At 36.9% G+C, this 22,269-nt stretch overlaps 1 protein-coding gene across 1 annotated transcript; it reads left to right on the forward strand.

Annotated features, from left to right (window-relative positions):
* The first annotated feature begins 1,160 nt into the window (after positions 1-1,160).
* On the forward strand, positions 1,161-20,757 carry TTPA (alpha tocopherol transfer protein). Its single transcript, XM_081266420.1, has 5 exons — positions 1,161-1,692; positions 9,368-9,521; positions 14,423-14,616; positions 16,870-16,980; positions 19,828-20,757. The coding sequence occupies exons 1-5, from the start codon at positions 1,489-1,491 to the stop codon at positions 19,999-20,001; spliced, it is 837 nt and encodes a 278-aa protein (XP_081122546.1). The 5' UTR covers positions 1,161-1,488; the 3' UTR covers positions 20,002-20,757.
* Positions 20,758-22,269: the final 1,512 nt, after the last annotated feature.

Raw genomic sequence — 22,269 nt, forward strand, 5'->3', positions numbered from 1 at the left:
AGTGTCACCAGCACCCACAGTGGGCCTATGTTTGTCTTTTTTTTCTTTTTCTTTTTTAAATACCTTTATTTATTTGTTTGTTTGTTTGTTTATTTGTTTATATGTGGGGCTGAGGATTGAACCCAGGGCCTCCCTCAGTGCTAGGTGAGTGCTCTATAGCTGAGCCATAAATGCAGCCCCCAGCCTAGGTTTTTCTTTAGTGAATGAAACGTCAGCTTCCATCACCATCCTCTGAACTCCTCAAAGGCAAGGATTTTATTTTGTTTTTGCAAATCTAGCATTTTCCTGTACATACTGTACATTCAATAAGAATTGGGGCTGAGGCTGTAGCCCCAGCGACAGAGCACTTCCCTAGCATGCATGAGGAACTGGGTTCCATCCTCAGCACCACATAAAAATAAACAAATAAAATAAAGGCATTCTGTCCATCTAAAACTACCAAAAAAAAAAAAAAAAAGACTTAGTTTTATGAATACCCTATTGGGAAGACAAGCCAATTCCTGGGTAGTTTTAAGCAGACAGAAATCAAGAAAAGGCCTGTTAAAAACAACTGCTCAGATTTCTGCCTCAGTTCCGGGCCTCCTGCTCCCTACCTAAGATCCCATAGATTCTATCATATTAGGCCACTGGACAGACTAGTACAACTGCAGACGTACTTGCAGATGAGTGATTGTGGAGTTTAACAGAATAGGTTTATGGCGTTAAAAAAAAAAAATCTCCCCATTTGCTAGGCATTTATTTGTATATGACACTAGCAGGGCCAGGTGCCAAAAACTCAGAAGGGTTTCCCTGGACTGGGAGGGAAGAAAGGGGAGGAGCATGTTATGGTGGCTTTGTGGAACTGCATTTTTTTTTTTAAATTTTTATTTATGTTTTTTTTTTAGTTTTCAGCAGATACAACATCTTTGTTTGTATGTGGTGCTGAGGATCGAACCCGGGCCGCACGCATGCCAGGCGAGCGCGCTACCGCTTGAGCCACATCCCCAGCCCCTGGAACTGCATTTTTGAAACAATGTTGTAATACGGTTTCAGGCGCCATATGGAAAGACTAGGGCTCAGAAGCGGCAGGGCCCTTAAATCGGTCGTTCTAAGACTCTTTCCAGCTGCAAGATTCCAGGGAGGAAGGACTGAAAAAGAGGGAGGGAGGAGAACAAAAGGTCCTCTGACTGGTGATTTTTTTAAACCTTCCAAGTAACTTTTGGACAGCATGCTCTTGACTTTGAACACACCAGTGACTTCCCTCAGGAGGAAGGGCTCGAATTACTACTTCAAACTACTAAAGACCTGTTGAGCCCGCACGGGGACACTACTGGGATTCCTTTAAGAGGCAGCTCTCACCCTCCCACGGTTCGGGTGGCGAGGCCCGAGGAGGGTTGTGCGCGGGTGGGTGTGCGCTGGGCAGCGACCAACAGAGGAGGGGCTGAGGGTAGCGCGGGGCCGGCGCTTTCCCCCCTCGCCGCCCTGGCAGCGGCGGTGGCCGCCACGGGCATGGCAGAGATGCGGTCGGGGCTGCCAACCGGGCTGCAACTCAGCGCGCTGCCGGACCACTCGCCGCTGCTGCAGCCCAGCCTGGCGGAGCTGCGGCGCCGAGCCCGGGAGGAGGGCACCTGGTTCGCGCCGCTGCCGCTCACCGATTCCTTTCTACTTCGATTCCTGCGCGCCCGGGATTTTGATCTGGACCTGGCCTGGCGGGTAAGTGCTGCGCTGCGCCTGGCCAGCCGGGCAGGGCGTCTGTGACTTCACCTGGATCTCTGCGGACGCTCTGGCTGCCGGCAGGACGCACAGGATCCTAACGCACCAAGCGTTGGCGCTTCCTGCGGCTGTAGATCTTCCAAGAAATCGCGCTCAGGTCCTTCCAGTTCTTTGGAGTTAGTGGAAAGGGGGAAACTTAAAAAGTGTTGGAGCCCTCGGGGGTAATGGCAAGCCCTGGATTTCGACCTAGATATGTCTCCCGAGCCCGTCAAGTTTTGGGGGAAACTTTATGCCTTCCTCTCCCCGCGAGAAATCCTGTGATATGAAAGTAGAAGCAGGTATCTCAAGACTTGTCACATCTGAGCAGAAAACTACGTGTGGCGAGGAAAATGATATTGCCGGTAAAATTGAAGATCCGAAGCCATACCCTAGCAAACTAGTATTATTAATAGTAATATTTAAATGTCAAGACAGTAAAGCAGCCCGGTATTATTTTTGAACCCAGGGGAACGACGGGGCTGTTCTTTTATGTTTCCAAGTGTGTTACACCAGTTTGAGAGAAAGGGTGGTGAAAAGACCGAAATCAGAGATGCGACCTTGAATTTGTTACTTGGGGTTCATTGCCCTTTATCTGTTAAATAACGGTGAGAACCCTTATCTTGTTGATTGATTGTGAGGATTGAACATTAATCAGTTAAACTGTTAGAACAAGATGTGCCCAGTCCAGGCACATGGTAAGCACTAAGGAATTGGATGGGATCTAGCCCATTTTCTGAGTGCCTTGCTCAATGTCATTCTGCACGTTGGGAACAGGGAAGTCAGTCCTAGAACAGAATTTAAATGTGCTTCATTGAGGTTTTTTTTTTCTTTCCCTTGTTTTAAGTAAAAATTTTTATTGAAAAAAGTAAATAGTGAAAATACTGCAGATAATACAAAATAGCAAAAAGTGCAAAACAAGTTTTTAAAAGTAACTTTCTGAAGGAAAACATTTCTTTACCCTCAATACCCAGGGACCATGTCTGTCATCTGTCTGTTTACCTTTTCAGCCATGCCTATATTCACATAAGCAGGTGCATGCGTGTTCTGCCTTTCTTACCTGACTTATCAAGGGAGTCGTCTCATATGACCATGTACACATACATCTTGCTTATTTTGGAGCTGCTGTTATGCCATAAAATGGGTATATTACATGTTAACTAGTCCTCTGCTTTCAGATGGGATTTTACCAACTGATGCCAGTGCTTCCTTGCACGCTGTTCAGTCTTTCAGTGATTCTCTTTTTTGGACTCTTAACTGTTTGCCTAGAGTACACAAGATGCAATAGGCAAGGTGTCTGTGGTTTCTTCCATCATCAACGGTGCATCTGGTATATCTTCATGCTTCCTCTGGTGCATAAATAGGGACACACCCTTATTGAATAAATTTAGGTGGGGAAATTGCTGGATGGAATAAGAAGTACATTTTTTCAGTCTTGAGGAATATCACAAATGGCTTTCCAGAGGGTTTGCACTAATTTTATCACTTTCATATTACATAGTGAGATTTTGTTTGTTTGTGGTATTGAGGGTTGAACCTAGGACCTCACACATAAAAGCAAGTGCCTTACCACTGAGTGATATTCCCATTCTGTCTTTTAAAAAACTTTATTTTGAGATAGGTCTTGCTGAATTGTTGAGGCTGGCCTTGTATTAAGAGACTCTGGAGTAGCTGACATTACAGGTGTGTACTTCCATGACTGGCAGAGAAACGGCTTGTCATGGTTATAACAATATGCATGCACTTTGAGGGTAATTTTTTTGTGTGTGTGTGGTGCTAGGGATTGAACCCAGGGCCTTGTCATGCAAGGCAAGCACTCTACCAACTGAGCTACATCCCCAGCCCTGAGGGTAATCTTTAATATAGCTAACCTTTAAAAATTATTTTTTACTTTAATTGCCTGTTTGCCATTTGTTCATTTTTATATCTTACTGATTCATATCTGTATATCAAAGTAACTGTGTATCAAATAAAATAGTTCTTTGTCCTAGCTTGATGCTTGTCTTTTGACATAACTATGCTATTTTCTTTCAGAAAGACTTTAATTTTTTTTATTGTGATCAAATGTAATGATTGATTGTTTTCTGATTGCTCTTTGTTCTTGCTTTTGATGCTGGCAGTTGAACCCAGGCAGGGCCTCATGAATGCTGAGCACCTGCTCTACCACAGAGCTACACCCTCAACCCCCACATTTGGGTTTTAGAAACTCTTCAGTCCAGAATTTTCCCGAGAAATGATGGCTTCTCTTTTTCTATGTCAACATGGATGATATATTGAGATTTATTTTGCTGTTAGGACTAAAGTAAGAATACAGTTTTCTTTATTTTCATGAAGTTCAATGCTTATGCAAGTGTCCTGACATCCTGAGTAATAAGCTAATGTGTACTCATAACCAACTGAAAATGAAGATTTAATTTTAGTTTTGTGAGAAATGCAGTTTAAATGAGGTATTATACATATATGTATGGAGATAATGAATAATAAAATGGTGTGTTGGCTGATTTTTAATTTTGCTGTTTTTTTTAAGAAGTAATGTCTAAGTAGAAAAAGAAGTAAAATTTAACTTCATCCTCTGTGACTTAGATATTCTTCTGTCTTCCTCATTTCACTGAATGGTTTTTATTACACTGTGCCCTTGAAGAACTGGCTAGCAGGACTATGTCCAAATTCACTGGACACTAATCAAGTTTCTGTCTGTGACCTCTTTGTCTTAACTTTTCTGCCAACTGGAAAGGAAAGAGGAAAGAGTAAAAATGTGAAACTGGCTTTTAATTTTCCTCCACAGTGGCAGTTAATTTAACTCAAACTCCATATTCATAATATATAAGCCCTACAGTTTTTGTAGGAAGAAACCTTGAGAAGAGCACTGGTTATGATAAAAGTTCTCATTATTCTAGCATTTGTATTTGAAGTTATAATGAATTAATAAGGTCTTCTAATCCTCATAGCTAACTAATATGCTTGTGAAATGCTGGGTACATTTTAAAGAAGTATTTGCATTATTTTTTCATGTTAGAAGAAATTGAGGTATAAAAAGTAAGTAAATTGTCAAAAATCATGTACCGATTAAGTGGAGCAGAGATTTGAAGTTGGGTAGAACTCAGGAGGGCCTATGCTATCAGATATATGCACTAGCCCTTTTGGTTTAAAACAATGAAAAAAAAATATCCTCAGTTCTTCTGTCTTATAGATCCTTACGAATTTCTGTCTTTTACAAGTGAATAGTCCAGTTATTTCTATTTTTTATTTCTGCTGTTATAGCTTGAGTAAAGTTTGTGCCCTCCAAAACTTGTATTGGAATTTAAACCCTATTGTGAGGAACTTAATCAGAGTATGGTGTTTGGAGGTAAGGCCTTTGGGAAGTGATTGAGATTCTCTAATTTCATTGAGGGGGGGGTCCCCACAACAGAATACTGATGGCTTATAAGAAGTGCAGGACAGGGCTGGGGATGTGGCTCAAGTGGTAGCACGCTCTCCTGGCATGCGTGCGGCCCAGGTTCAATCCTCAGCACCACATACAAACAGGGATGTTGTGCCCGCTGAAAACTAAAAAAAAAATAATAAATATTAAAAAAAAAAAAAAAAGAAGTGCAGGACAGCCTGCTACTCCAGAGGCCTTGACAGGAGGATTTCAAATTAGAGGCCAACCTTGGCAATTTAGGCAGATCTTATCTCAAAATAAACTAAAAGGAGGACTGGGATGTAGCTTAGATATTGAATGATCCTGGGTTCAATTCTAGTTAAGAAGAAGAAAAGGAGGAAGAGGAAGAGGAGCAGGAGGAGGAGGAGAAGGGAAGAGGAGGAACCAGTAGCAGCAGCAAGAGGAAGAGAGACCACAGTGCACACACACTTGTTATCTCTTGACATCTGATGTCCTGTGCCACCTTGGGACTCTGTCATCTAGAAGGCCATCAGAAAATGTGGCCCTAGGACCTTGGATCAGAACTATGAGCCAAAATAAATCCCCCCCCCTTTTTTTATCACTTACCTAGTTTGTTATCGTTATTACCAACAGAAAACTAAGACATGGGATTTTTAAAATCCTTTAGTTATTTTCATAGTTTACCCAAAGATTTTAAAACTTTCAAAATTCCATGGATTCTCAGTGCTAATTTCCCTCTAAATGTAATTTCTTTTTTGAAACTTACCAGATCACATGTCAATTTCAGTCTCTACTATGGTCCTGAGAGTTATAATCCTTAAATGAATGTATAATTTCTCAGAGCTTTACTTGTCTTATCCATCTAATGGTCTAAGTTCCCAAGGTTGGCCTTGAACTTGGAATCCTCCTGTCTCAGCCTCTGGAGTAGCCAGGTCTCCCCACTCTTATAAAGCCATTAGTATTCAACCATGGGGGTTCCACTCTGATGACCTTAGTTAATCCAGTAACTTCTCAAAGTTACCTTTCAAGGTAGTTGTAGGAGGACTTGCAATTACTTCATTAGGCCCTGTAAGAGTGGCACAAAGACAATTATTTTGTTTGAAAATACATGAAAAATATAAGAGGACTCTTTATGATAAAGCATAGTTAAAACATAACACTGTAAATATTTTTCACTTCTATTTTTTATTTATATATTTTTTACAAAACATGCATGTTCCAATAATGAATATTCGTTTGCAGCCATATTTTTGCTATTGTGGACACAAAGTAGTTTGAGAACTGCTCAGTAATAGTTCATTTTTGGCATTTATGTAAAATATTTGCACTAATTGGACCTGTGGATTTATTTATCAGTAGAAGAATAATAATCAAAGGTTTGGATTTTGATGTTCCACTTTTCAAAAGTTAAGTGTCAGAGGAATGAAAGTGATTTGTGCATCTTTACAGATCTTAGTTATTCAAGTGTGTGGACATGATTTATTCATGCATTGATTCATTCTTTTGTTCAAGACATATTTCTATCCCCTGGGAGCCAGCTATCTGAAGAGACCAATAAGCTGACCACCCTGCCACTATTACCTAAAAGTTCCCTTCTAACAAAGCCACAACTTTTATCATTCCTCAGGAAGTAAAGGCATTATTTCTACATAGCTACTAATATTCTGTTTCTAGCATTTTGCTTGAATCAGAATTGAAAGACCCGCTTATATGTCTGAGGAAACTCTCAAAAAGTAATGAGCATTGTAAATTGCTGTAGATACCTATTCTGATGCTCCTGAGGACAGGAGGAAGAAGGGAAATTCATCTCCTAGAACAGAATGAGCATACCAGAACCTACAATGTGCTTGTTGTTCTTACTACTTTTGTAAACTGATATTTAGGTCACCAATTATTTCTTGGTTGGCACACTGACTGACTTTTTTTCCCCCTTACTTCTCTGTTGCATTTAGCTCTCAGCAATGTTCTCTCTTTTTCTCTTTTAAAGTTAAGAAGAGTTTATTAAATGTGGAGATGAAAAAGAGGGAGAGAGACACAGAGAGAGGGAGACAAGATCAGAGGAGGTGGGCGGGGTGATGCTGATGATTTAAGAAACAGGGATGCACCTCCTCTCTCGCCCAGCCAGCCTCTCTCTCTCCCCCAGCCATTCCCAGCCAGGGACACTTTACAGGGCTCACAATTTTTACCTCTACTTTCTGTATTATTTGTAGTTTCTCTTCCAGATCATTACTGCTTTTTTTTTTTTTTTGTGATTATGGTTACCATCTTTATTCTAATGCATTTCAAATATAAAATCTGTCTTTTCCTTTTTGCCTTAACTGTGATTCCACATTGCTAATAGGTGTCTTTAAACTGAAAATAAAATACTGTTATTTTAGAAAAATTGAGAAGGATGAAAATCATAAAGAGGAAAATTAAAATATAATAATTTTTAAATATATCCTTTGCTTTAGTATTCTTTACAGTGCATTTGTTGATTGGCCATTTCTGGTGTTTATTTTGGGGTGGCAGGTGGTGGGGTGGGAAGAATGTAGAATTCCTTAAAACCATGTTTTGCTAAGAATTTTTTAGCCAGGTGTACTGTTCCTTGGGCTCTTCTAATTCAGTTGATTGATTTCTATTCTTATTTTTTTAAAAATACTTGGGCTGGGGATGTGGCTCAAGCGGTAGCGCGCTGGCCTGGCATGCGCGGGGCACTGGGTTCGATCCTCAGCACCACATAAAATAAAATAAAATAAAGATGTTGTGTCTACCAAAAACTAAAAAATATAAATATTAAAAATTTCTCTCTCTCTCTCTCTGTCTCTCTCTCTCTCTCTCTCTGTCTCTGTCTCTGTCTCTCTCTTTAAAAAAAATACTAAAGGTGGCATTTCGGTTTTCTTCTGCTGAGTAATAAAACATCCCCAAACTTCTTGCCTTAAAGCACAACTATTTATTTGTGTTCTCTAGTTTGGGCAGGGCTCAGTGGGGATGCTTCATCTCTGCTGAACATGACACCAGATGGGAACTTGGTTAAGTGAGCCTAACCAGGATGACCTCTCAAACTCTAGGGCTTCTCTCCACGTGAACTGTTTTCATTCAACAATCTTACATGGTGTCTGAGTCTCAAAAACAAAACAACAAATTCAGAAGGTTCCAGGGTTTTTAAGACCTGGTGCAGTGTCATTTCCATTGTTATGCCAGATTCGTGGAACTCCAGTAGACCTCCAGGAGCCGAATCCGATGCAATCACACAAGAGTCTTTATTGCAAGCTCGAGCCTGGACTCACAGCCGTTCCGGACGCAGCGGTCCCAGGGAATGAGTCCCTGGTCCTTTGTTCAGTGAGATTTTATAGGTTTTGGGGGGATACTCTATGCGTCACAACATCACACAGCAAATCATTCCATATCGCGGGAAAATCAAACAACTCTTAACATTGATTAGCATATTCACTGGCGGGAACAAGTTGGGTAGGGGTGATTGGTTAGTACAAGGGGGATTCCTTTGAACTGATTGGCTTAGGCCACGAGGGGTGTACGAGCTAAACTACATGGTTTCCCAACATGTTATCAACCACCATAAACTACTGGGGGGTCATCTGGCATTCCAGGTATTTTCCCTGTCTCATGCTGATTGGTGGTTGCTAGGGGGTTGCTATGGGTCCTCACCTAGCCTGAGTCAGGGACACCTGGTGCAGAAGACCTCTCCTGTTACTTACAGACAAACAACTCAGCAGGGTGGGTATGTGCTTAGGAGTGCTCTGTGGGTTTTTTCAAGGACAAGGGTCACGCCCCCTTCCTTAGGACAGGCCTTGAGGTAGAAACTGCTGTTATTTATTTATTTTTAAAAATGGAGTCACATTAGTTTCTCACTATCAATTTCTATTGGTCCAAGTAAAGTGTAAGGCCAACTCACACACAGGTGGAGGAAACCAAATGGATCTCACTGCCTGCTAGAAGGAATGCATGTATATACCAGGAGGGGAAGAAGTGTTGGTAGCTGACTTTAGACACTATCTACTCTAGGTGGCAACTGAAAATTACTGGACTGAAAATTACTTGATGAAAAACTCCTGTTACCTTAGACCCTTGATGATGGGAACTTGGGCTCTATAGAGGGATGCTATCATGCTCAGCTAAAAGATACCCCAGATTAAAATCCAGATATAATGGATTTAATGGATGTCAAGGTTCATATAATGTCAAGGTTTTCCTACTGTTATCACAAAATGCTTACCAGGTGTACAATCTATGGACAGTTTTAATTTTATTTTTCAGTTACTAAAAAACTATTATAAATGGAGAGCAGAATGTCCAGAACTCAGCGCAGATCTCCACCCTGGAAGTATCCTTGGCCTTTTGAAGGCTGGCTACCATGGAGTTCTGAGATCCAGGGATCCCACTGGCAGCAAAGTTCTTATTTACAGAATTGGTGAGTCACACACAACTCTTCTTCTCCCCCACCTTCCTTCTCCTCCTCCGCCTCCTCTCTCCTCATATTTTTCATTGATTGCCGAATAGAATGTTTTAGTGTCTATGTTTAAGAATTTAGGTTTCAATTTATGTTTTTAGGTTTCAACCTCAGTGTACTTTAGGTCTTAACATTTACCAAATATAAGAAAATGTTGGCAGTTTTGAGAAAATTAACAGAATTTGGCAAAAATCCTACTTGTACTTTTCTAAACAGTCAACTGTATAAAATAAAAGAAAAATGGGAAGAGCAATAGTGGGAAAAAGTGAAAGCGCTCAAGATAAAGTGTTCAAAAACTGTTTAGTAGGAAATAAAAAGAAAAAAAAAAGAATTCTGAACTATAAGATATAAGCCACATGTATTCACAGATTTTTGTCTGATATGTTCATTGCTGTGTCCCAAGCACTGAACATAGGGCCTGGTACATGGAAAGCACTCATTAAATATTTGTGGAATGAGTGAGCGAATGACCAGTTCAATAATGCCCAGGGCTGAGGAGCAAGGGACTCATTTCTCTGGGTGGAAGGGGGTGCAGTAGGGACCAAGAACCCCTGGGAATTATTGCAGACACTTTATTCCATTAGCACCTTTTTATTTTCATGTTTTCTCTTTTTAATTACTAGGCATTCCTAGTTTTGTGAGTGGGTGGTTTATCCATTCAAGCTGCTACAACAAACTGTCATAGACTATGTGGATTAAAAAATAGAAAGTTATTTCTTACAGTTGTGAAGGCTAAGAAGTCCAAAAGGCATCAGCAGATTTGGTTCTGATGAGACCCTGTTTTCTGGTTCATAGACATTTTCTCACTCTAACCTCTACATCAGGGGCAAAGGTCTCTCTTGGGCCTCTTTTCATAAGGGTACTAATTCCATTTTTGAAGTCTCTTACCCTCATGGCTTGATCGCTTCCCAAAGACTTCCCCACTAATATCATGACCTTGGGAGTTAGGATTTCAACATATAAACTTTTTGTGGGGGGACATAGACATTCAGACTACAGCATTTGGTGACCTACAACTTCTGTTGCCTGTTTAGTTCTGTGTATGATTTTAAAAGCCAGGTGAAAGGGAACTCTATAGCTCAGTTGAAAGGACAAATAAAACCAACGTTTTGTGAACTGCATTCTATGAATTATCATCTTATAGAAGTTTCATCCTTTTTTCTTTCTTTTTTCAGATGGGGTCTTTCTGGGCTCTCTGGGCTAGCCTTGAACCCCGGGGGTTCAATCATCCCCCTGCCTCAGCCTGCCAGAGTAGCTGGGACTAGAGAAGTGTGCTATGATATCCAGCTAACTTTTAAATCTTTAAAGAATTAAACTTTATGTATTTATATTTTCAGCCCGCTTAGAGATAAGATACTTGCCTATAATGAAAGCTTGGTATCTGGCAAAAAGATATTATATTTAATTCTTGAAAGGGTATCAGATGATCTAATAAAGTTATTCTGTTTTCTTTTTATTTATTTTTTTGTCCCAGCTTGTCAAAAAAAAAAAAAACTGAGTTAATCGTTAAGCCATTATCTATAAAGCAGACATTAAAATGACCTTTCTGTTCTTTCATGTCTCCTCTAGTGCCAGAGGCTATTGAATGATTTGTCAGTCATAAGTTCCTTGAACTCCTCAGGGATAGGGTTGCCAGTTTTCGTGTTTTATTTAGCAAAAAACCCTACATATTATAAGAATATAGGGTGCCCAGTCATATTTGAATTTCAGATAAAGAATATTTTTGAAGTATGCATGGGGCATAGTTGTGCTAAATAATTATATCATACTTATCATAAATTCAGCTTTAACTGTGTGTTCTATATTTTATCTGGCAAATCTATTAAGAGTTCCCAGGAACATAAAACTGAAATTCATAGCAAGGTTTTGGGCTCTGCAGTGCCTGACTGAATTCTCTCTCTCTCTCTCTCTCTCTCTCTTTCTCTCTCTCTCTCTCTCCTCTCTCTCTTGTCCCTACCCCCTCTCTGTTTAGGAGCCACTTGGGCAAAATAAAAAGTAAAAATGACATTTTTGTAGTGAGAAAGAAAACATGCTCTTTTGGTCATAAGTTCTTCTTAAAGACTAGCCAGCACTATCTCATCAAACTTTCTATGATGATGAAATTATTTTATAGTAGCCACCAGCCCTCTGTGGCTACTGAGCCAACTTGACATTGGCTCAGACTATTAAGTTAGTTGACTCAGAAGTTTAGGTCATGAAAATATTTTGATCTGTAAACTTCATTTGGCTCATCACTCAGTGTCTGAAGGAGTATAGTATTTTTTTAGTTATATTTATTTTTCAAATGCTTACCATGAACCTGAGGGTTTTTAAAAGCAAGAGTAATCCCATTATACCCTCCCAAGACTCCTTCTGATTATCTTTTCTTTTTCTAGATCTTTAGGGCTTTTGTTGCTACTAGATGTTACCAACCAATACTTAAATCTGTTAAGGTTCAGTCCTCTAAAAATATACAAAAAGTCCTCCTCTATCCCACCCCTGCCCAGCCTCTGCCCCAGCCACCTTTCTTCCCAGCTCCCTCTCCTATTCTAAGCCAGACTTGTTAAGTTAGGATGTTCACCATCCACACTTTCCAATCATTCCTTAGCCCATACTGCTCTGGTTTCACTCCCACATCTGCTAAAAAGACATCAGTGACGTTTTCACCAAATCTCATGGACATGTTTAGTCTTATTTTACTTGGCTTCCAACACAATGAGACACTTCCTCTTTTTTAAAATATCCTTTTCCCTTGGCCTCTTTGATGCCTTCAGCCTAATTAGTGGCTCCTGTCTCTTCTTTTTCTCCTTTCTCCACTTCCTCTTCTCCTCCTCTTTGTTTTCAGAATCTAAGGCCTCACAAATGCCAGTCAAGTACTCTACCAGTGAGCCATATGCCCACCTGGCACCTTTTATTGAGATAAAATAGAAGCATTTTGAGCAGAAAAGATCCGTAATTAGGAACATGTCAAACTGCTGACTGTGAGTGGGGTGCAGTGGTGCATGCCTGTTATCCCAGAGGCTCTAGAGGCTAAGGCAGGAGGATCCTGAGTTCAAAGCCAGCCTCAGCAACTTAGCAAGGGTTTAAACAACTTAGCAACACCCTGCCTCAGAAAAACAAAAAAGGGCTGAGGATGTATTCATTGGTTCAACACCCCTGGGTTCAATACTTGGTACAAAAAAAAAAAAAAAAAAAAAAAAAAAGAAAGAAAGAAAATAAAAGAAAGGAAAGGAAAGGAAATTGTTACAGTGAGAGATCCAAATGGATACAGCCAGAATAGGGATCTGGTTTTTATGAACTGGATTCCCAAGGTTCACCTCATTCTTCAAATTCTGAAATTCCTTTTACACTGGCCTTAGCCTCTGCTTTATATGATACTTTATCTCTACCTTAACAGAGAAAAACTTGGATGTAAGACAATCAATCTCTCTTTTAGATTGCCATCTAAGTAACAACTCCCAGATTTGTATCTTCACCCCCATCTTCTCTTTGGGGATCCAGTTCATGTGACTAGCTCCCTATTCTAGCTGTACACTTTTGGATGTCTCACTATCACCATTTTGACGTGTTCCTACTTAGGATCTCTTCCACCCAAAAGGCTTCTCTTTTATCTCAATAAACGGTACCACCATCCTACCCAGTTGCCCATACCAGAAACTTTGCTTTTTGAATGCTTTACCATTACTTCACATTATGAATAATTTTTCATTCATTCTGTTAGGCCCTTCATCAATCTTCAATCTAAAGACTTACATCATTTTTCAGCTATGTAAAAAAATTTCTCTATGGTTACTATTCTGTTGTTTCATGTTCTTTGTATTTGCTTTCTATATCTCAGGATATTAAAATTTCTAGGTTTACCTGCATTATCATTTAACTTTTATTCATACTCATCAACTCTTGACTTGTGTGCCAAATTGAAGAAAACTCCTCAAGTAGATCTTCCAAACCACTGTTCATTTACTGGTTCTGTCATTTGTTCCATCCGATTTCACCTGATTTTAAAAAATCTTTGCCTGTTCTTAGAATAATAGCTTTCAACATCTTCTCCCTGGTAGTATTATGTTTCTTTGAATGTCTCTACCTTTCTTAACCTTACCTCAAGCTTTGTTGCCTTTATCTACTGAGTTCAGCTCATCTGTTCTTTGCATAGACATGTAAAATTTTTGACAGATGCATATCTTTTTTTTTTTTTTAAATTACCTGCTTGCCAGTCAATTATTGTCATTTCTGCCTGCTGTGGCCTGTCTCAGGGATGCAAGGGAACAGGTGAGACATATGGACAAGAAATGTCAGTTCCTGTTTTCAACACAGGTTCCCCTTGTTTTCCCTGGGCATGGGCAGTTACCTGGGTGTGCATCTAGCTGGTCATTTCCTCAACTTCTTTCCCAAGCTCATATTTCCTGCTTAGGCCTGTAGGGACATGCCTCTTATTTGGGCTGCTTCTCACTGAGAGTTGAGAGGATTAACTTGTCTGTCTGCTCCTCCTGCTTTTCTCATAGCAACCTCTTCAGTTACTATGGGGCCCTACCTGCTCCTCAGAATCCAGGCCCTGGGTTTTCCCTTCTCCAACATCTCCTAGCTTGTAGCATAGCCACAGGCTTCCCATCTTAAGACACAGCTCTCTCCTGCATGTGAAGTCGCGATTGCTTTTGACAGTCAAATCCAGCCTGCAAGAATTCTTTCTTTTTTCCATGCTTTTAAAAATCTTTTCTTTGCCAGGGATTTCAGGAGGGAGGAAGAAACGGATAGATAACCTTGGTCCTTAATTTAACGTTATTCAATATTCATGATCCCTTGTACATAGAATGAGTTTCCCTTTGTAAATCTCTCTGGTTCTTTATACAATGTTGAGATATGATACCCTTTTTTTTTTTTTCCAGCACAATGGGACCCAAAAGTTTTTACAGCTTACGATGTATTTCGTGTAAGTCTAATTACATCTGAGCTTATTGTACAGGAAGTAGAAACACAACGGAATGGAGTCAAGGCTATATTTGATCTGGAAGGTTGGCAATTTTCTCATGCGTTTCAAATTACCCCATCTGTAGCCAAGAAGATTGCTGCTGTACTTACTGTAAGTGACTATTTTAACTCTTAGGTATCATACTTCCAAATGCTAGTTTTAAGTTTTGTTAGAGTATTTATTAGAAGCTTAAATAAGATTTCAAAATGATACATATAATTTAATAATGCTAACAGAAAGTAAAGTGAAATTTATTTATACAAAATATTAAAAAACATGAAAATAAATGTTCAAAACCAATAAACACAGAATTTCTACATTTAGATAGTAATGTGGTAAAAATCTTGCCCTAAATTTAAAAACTGACTGAAAAAATGTTTATAACAATGATACAATAAAAGGTCAGTCACATAAATCTTGGTGTTGGTATAAATTGATATGATTTTTTTCAAAAGATTTTAAAAATGGTCATTATCTTTGACCCAGTAATTCTACTTCTAGGTAAAGAACAATCTTAAATATAGTAAGGGCTTTGTATACCATCATAATTATAGTTTACTGGGGCTGGAGATGTAGCTCAGTGGGAAAGTGCTTGCCTAGTATGTGCGAGGCCCTGGGTTCAATCCCCAGCACTGTCAAAAGAAAAAGAAAAAATATATATATATATATATGGAGAGAGAGAGAGAGAGAGAGAGAGAGAGAGAGAGAGAGAGAGAGAGAGAGAGGAGAGGGAGGAGTTTATGATGTGACAGGTACTTTGCTAAGTGTTTCATATGCACTACCACATAATGCACATGCTGGGCCTATGACATCAAATCATTATTTTCTCCATTTTACAAATTAATAAACTCGGTTAAAGAAGTGGCATAGCAATGCCCAGGTACACAGTTTGTCAGCAGTGAAGTAAAGTAAGCTTTATTTAGTCCTGGTAATCTGTATGTACAGGTCATGTTTGTAACCACTACTTCTCCTATCTAGAAAGATAGTTACTGCAGCACCAATTTTTTTTTTTTTTTTTTTGATAGTACTAGGAATTGAACTCAGGGGCACTTTACCACTAAGCTACATCCCCAGCCCTTTAGTTTTTATTTTTAATTTGAGACAGGGTCTCATTAAGTTGCTGAGGATGGCCTTGAACTTGTGATCCTCCTGCTTCAGCCTTATGAGGACTTGAGATAATGGCACGCACTACCACAGTATCATTTTTTTTTTTTTTTAGAGAAAGAAAGAGAGAATTTTTTAATATTTATTTTTTAGTTTTCGGTGGACACAACATTTTTATTTTATTTTTATGTGGTGCTGAGGATCGAACCCAGCTCCCCGTGCATGCCAGACAAGCACGCTATCGCTTGAGCCACATCCCCAGCCTTTTAATAGTATCATTTTTAATAGAATTTTTTTTTTTAAGATTTACTTTTTAGGTGTAGATGGACACAACACAATGCCTTTATTTTTATGTGGTGCTGAGAATTGAACCTGGGTCCCGCCCGTGCTGAGCCACAATCCCAGCCCAGAAGAAAATTTTAAAAAAATTATTTGTCCAGAAATAGGAAAATGGTCACTTAAATGGTGGTATATCCATTTGATGGATCATTATAACAGTATGAAAATGCATGATGACCACAGAAAAAATATATTATAACAATGAAACATAACAGTATACAAATTATTTAGGGAGCCTATTAGCAATTATATTTAAAGTAAAATTATACATATAAAAAGAACCTGGAAGAAAAAAAAACAAATTAATAACACGTCTCTAAAAGCTAGACATGAAAAAGAGCTTTGCAATAAAAAAGAAGAAAAGAAAGAAGAAAGGTCTATGTATTGATCATATAACTTTTAGATAGGGAAACTATTGATGAGTTTTTTTTCTTTCAACTCTTAACTTTTTAAACCTTCTAAATAAGCCTATATTACTTTGATGCTAAAGATGTATACCAGTACCTAAAGTGTGTGTTATGTTTTTCAATTTTTATGAACTTTTGATTACTTACCTCTCAAAAAATGTTGGCAAAAAAGTTAAATTATATTTGTCCAAATTAGTCATTGGTTCCCTAAGAAAATATCTCTGTGTGATGGGGAGAAGGGATTTCTAGTGAAAAAGTGTTAAGTATTTTATAGGAAAACTATTAAATATTTTAATACTTTGCCTATGCTTGTTTAAGATTTTTCTTAATCTAGTGAGAGTGAAGTATCAATTAGACTTTTGTGTTGCTGGAATAAATAATTTTGGAAACAAAATAACACCGTAAGTACTGCTGTAAATTTGGAAAGTGTTTAAAGAAGAGGCTTGTCTTAGGAACATAATTGCAATATTAATTTGTGTTTCATTAAGATGATTTTTTTCTTTATTTTTCAAAGGATTCCTTTCCATTGAAAGTTCGTGGCATCCATTTGATAAATGAGCCAGTAATTTTTCATGCTGTCTTTTCCATGATTAAACCATTCCTGACTGAAAAGATTAAGGAACGAGTGAGTAAAACACATTCAAGTTACTATTTTTCTACATCAAATATTCCAACCTTTTTCATTTAAGGATCGATTTATTATCTCCCTCCACACCCACCCACCCTCTCCATTAGTTCAGTATTTTGAATATTTATTTATCAAACCAACTATTTTTGTAAATTAAAAGGATATTATAAGTCCTTGGGAAAACTGGGTCACTCATACATCCCTGGCTCGATTGCAAAATGATATATTCCCGGTAGAGGGCAGTGTGACTGCAGTTATCTAAATCACAACGGTAGCACTTTTGGGAATTTATCCTTCAGATATGTCTGTACATAAACAAATTATATAGAAATATTCATTGCAGTAAAACATTGAAAACTGCCAAGTATTCATCATTACGAAACTGATTTTTAAAAATCTATGATACATTTACACTAAGGAATGCAACAAGTTTTGTAGGATGTAAAGTGAAATGCACAAAATGAAAAAGAGTGTTGATGATATGCTCTTTTTTTTAATAAAAGGGGGAGAATAAGAATAGGTCCTTATTTTTGTATAAAATTATACTAAAAAGATATGTAGGAAAATAAGTTCTCACCTACATTGAATAGAATAGAGGTGTAGTAGCCAAGCATAGAAGAGGATAAGGTTGATAGCAAGACATCTCACTGTGTATCTTATCTTGTTTTGATTTCTAACCATGTTAGTGTGCTATTTATGCAAGTCATAATGCATATTTTTCTTCCTTAATTTTATTTTTTTGGATTGAATCCAGGACCTTGTGCATGTTATACACTCAGTTACATCCCTGCGCCAAAATTGGTATTTTTCTTAATTAAATATGTGTAACTGAAAACCACAGTGTCTGACATATAGGACTTTATGTTATGTGAATTAAAGCAAAAAATGTGATTTTTTTTAGCATATCCTTCAGAGCTTTATCTCAGATGGATATCTAATACTTTTTAGAATTTTTGAAAGGTTGAAAATGGAGTCTGAGTTCGCAAGAAAAGCAACCACTCTTCTACATTAATCTGTAGAGAATTCTGAAATATTTGATTTAGGGTATTGCTATGTTGCCCAGGTTGGTCTTCAATTCTTGTGCTCAAGTTATCTTTCTACCTGAGCTTCCAGAGTAGCCCCAATTACAGGTCCCATCATGCCACTGTGTGTGACCACCAAGTATTTTTAAAGTCTTAGACAAATTAAATCTCAAATTATTTAAATATAATGTGACACCGTGGATTATCGTGCTATGTTTGAATTTTAGAAACTATATTCTTTCATTTTAAGGAAATGTAACATTTTGTACCTGAACAGGAAACTATGACCATAGAGCTTATTTATCTGGTGGGTATTTCTATTTTTCTTCAAGAACCACCCCTCAATTATCTGCTTTAGTGATGATAGCTACTTTTCATTCTAGTGTTTTCATTTTTAAAATCTTATTTATTTATTTATTTTTGGTACCAAGGATTGAACTCAGGGGCACTTAACCACGGAGCCCCATCCCCAGCCCTTTTTGTATTTTATTTAGAGACAGGGTCTCACTGAATTGCTTAGGGCCTTGCTAAGTTGCTGAGGCTGGCTTTGAACTCATGATTCTCCTGCCTCAGCCTCCAAGAGCCACTGGGATTACAGGTGTGCCCCTTGATGCCTGGCTCATTCTAGTATTTTTATAAAAGCCAATTTTGTTGTTTCTTCATTTTTTCTTTCTTTCCAATGTAGCTTGATAACAGCTAACCACCTCTCTTTAACTTTTAAAGATCTAAAAATAAATATTTCTATTTTAGTTTATATCCTGAGCAAGTACAAGCAAAAATGTAAAAAAAGAAAACAAAAAACAACTGGACTTAATTTAAAGAAGAGTGTATGTACACAAGAGAAAGAAAAAATTTAAAAATTGAGAAGCTAAGGGAAGCAGGGAAAGTCAACATGAAGAAACTTGCCAAAATAGGGGAGAACACAAATCTACTTTTTTCCCTTTCAATTTTTCAGCAATACTCCACCTTTCATATTTCTCCTTTCCTGATATGACAGAATTTCTCCTCAGATAACTGATAGTATTTTTAAAATTTCAGAGAAAATCAAGAATTGAGGTTGTGTGGCTCCTCAGTGTAGGATTCTCATTTCATTCATTGGTCCTCATATCCTGGTGCTTATTAAACGGTTGTTGAATGCACAGATAAACATTTTGCCTTAATAAGAGAAAATTTATTTATTTATTTTAGCAACATGTATTCTTAGTTTCTGCAGGTTTATCTTAACTTCAGGCCATTCGGTGATCAATTTGTTTAAAAATTTTTTTTCTTTTAGTATTTTTTTAGTTGTCAATAGACCTTTATTTCATTTATTTATATGCAGTGCTGAGAATCGAACCCAGGGCCTCATATGTGCTAGACAAGCACTCTACCACTGAGCCATAACCTCAGCCCTGGATGATCAACTTTTAAAGTTTAAAATATTTGAAAATCAAAGGTTCTCAACAATCATAATCTCCTACTTTTGAACTAGCCAAGAGTATCACATTGACAATACCATATGAATCATTCTTCATGAACCTAACTGTGGGCTCAGATGTATGCTTCTATTTGAATTAATACCAAGTAGGATATTTTTGTTATCTTCTGAGGTTAAGAGAATGCAAGTCTAAGAAAGTAATACAATTATTAGATTTACAGCACTATAATCTAAACATAAATAAAATTCTTAGATTCACAAGCAAAATAATAGAAATAGTACATACCCTACTACTTTGGAAGTTATTAGAGTATCTCATTTTATGAGGTTAATTTTGCCCCTGGAATTGCATCTATTTAGTGAGAGGTGGAGGGGACACCTTCTAAAACATTTTGACTATTTCAGATTCACATGCATGGGAACAATTACAAACAAAGCCTACTTCAATATTTTCCTGACATTCTTCCTCTGGAATATGGTGGTGAAGAACTCTCCATGGAGGACATCTGTCAAGAGTGGACAAATTTTATAATGAAGTCTGAAGATTATCTCAGCAGCATTTCTGAGACCATTCAATGAGAAGAAGCTATTTCATATGAGTGGCTTCCTCATAAAAATATGTGAGAGAGATCCTATCTGATTACATAATGAAAGAAAAAGAACAAATCTTTTAAACTAATTCATGCATGTCTTATCTTTAAAAATGTTAAAATCTCTTATATGAGCAATATGGGCATGTGGGAGGCTTTTTTACTTTTTAAATGTATTTTTTTTAAAAAAACTTTGAAGTAATTAAATGTTGGTATATTTGAAAGGCACAGAAGAGATTGCTGATTCTTACACATTTCTCAAGTGACTGTTCATATGTATTTTTGTATGTTTCTGGAAAGTTTAATTTTAAACAAATTTTCTGATTACATTTGTTTGGTACTAGATTTATAAATAGTCCAGTGAAAAGAAATACTATACAAATCAACTGATGGTGGAAACCTATTAACACTAATTTTTGGTGCCCGATTAAATTATAATTCAGAATAAAATCTCAATACAGCTTTATGGCTATTTCTATGGGCCATCTGATGGCTCATCTCAGGGAAATTCTATTTAGCATATTTGCACATTAGAAACTTTTGACTGAAGAATTTTTATGCCATATTATTCTATTTAGCATCTATAGGTCTCCAGGAAATTACTGATATTGATATAGCTGAAACATTTATAAAATATTTCAGGCACAGTTGGCTTTCAATTTATTCTCAAATAAATAAAAAAATATAATTTTGACCTCTGTTCATGGTTATTCTTATCATGACTACACAGATATTTGGAGAGTGAGTAATGATTAATTGTCTTTTATAGGAACAATTTCTAGTTGAATAATCAATAGAACTACACAAAGAAAAGGAAGTGTTTATATTTTAAAAATCACTATCAACTACATATAGTATTTTTCAGGTTATTCATAAAACAATTTAGATTTACTATTATATCAAGATATTCTAAATCTCATAATTTATATTTACTTTAAAAATTTGTAGTTGGGATGTGCTGTTTATATTCTAGTTTATGTCAAAGAGCATTTTAGTTATCAATAAAGATATAATCTTATCCCTCATATTCAACATAGCTTTTATGTCATAACTTTTATACTTAGTATTTTGAAATTAATTTTATTCAAAACTTAAAAATGAAAGAATATATGCACAAAATTTGTTGAGCATTTTTGTTCAGATAGTTGGGTTTCGACCTTAATCATACAATAGTATCTTTGTGCAAAGATATTTTTCTTTGTGCAAAGGTGTTTTTCTTTATAAGAAAATTAGTCTAATCAGATGAGCTGATACTTATGTTCTCTTATATGTATCTATGATAAACCTGATAGTAACTGCAGATGTTCTTTAGAGAACGTGTTTGATTTTAATTTAGCATCAGGAAATTAACACTACATCATTATATTTTTGTAAAAAAAAATAGATCCTGCCTGTTTTCTTAAAAAAATGTAAAGTGTTCTTTGTAAAATTATGTAACTCAAAATTATATAATTAAAAATAATAATATAAAAAATCACTTAAAAGAATAAATAGTAGAAGTAACAGACATCTGTAGCTTATACAACTGTTATTCCTAGAAGATTTATATCACAGGTTCCACTGCCTTTACATTTGGCTATTTAAAACACTTTCATATGACTGTGAAGGAATGAGTAGTTTAGCACACGAACAAAGGACACTTAAAAATGTCTTCTAAATGTGATTCATCAGTGATATAATCAATAGTAAATAAAAATAACTCAATTGATATTGGTACATTTTAAGATGGGTCTTTGAAATGTTTATAAAATGAAGCAATATTCTGAAGAACAATGAAGAACAATGTGAAATGAGCAGAGCATATTATAAGGTGCCAAGGTAAATTACTGTGTGATAATTTACTGTGTTACTTTACTGTGATTGTACCAGAAGTGCCTTTAAAAAGGTCAACTCCATATGTGCTTATTGTATTACTGAACTGCACAATAATTTATTTAATATTATTCAAAAAATTAAACATCTTTCACATAAACCATGGTATGTAGAGTCTTTCTTTTTTCCATTTTAAAATACAAACATAGGGCATTTTTTGAGCTGCTTTTTCTTTCACAAAATTTTAAGAAAAACTACCTCCAGTATTTAAATGTCAGTTTTTCTGATACCTAATTAAGTTTTAATTGCAGGCTGATTTTTCCTGCTGCGTGATCTTCCCATAATATCTTTTGTTATAAATAAGGACCAATTTCATAAAGCTAAGCCATGAACATTTAAGAAGTTAAAACTCAAAGCAAAAAAACTAAAAACAAATGAATTAAAA

The sequence above is a fragment of the Spermophilus citellus genome (genome assembly GCF_964194105.1).
Source record: "Spermophilus citellus genome assembly, chromosome: 14".
Taxonomy (NCBI): domain Eukaryota; kingdom Metazoa; phylum Chordata; class Mammalia; order Rodentia; family Sciuridae; genus Spermophilus; species Spermophilus citellus.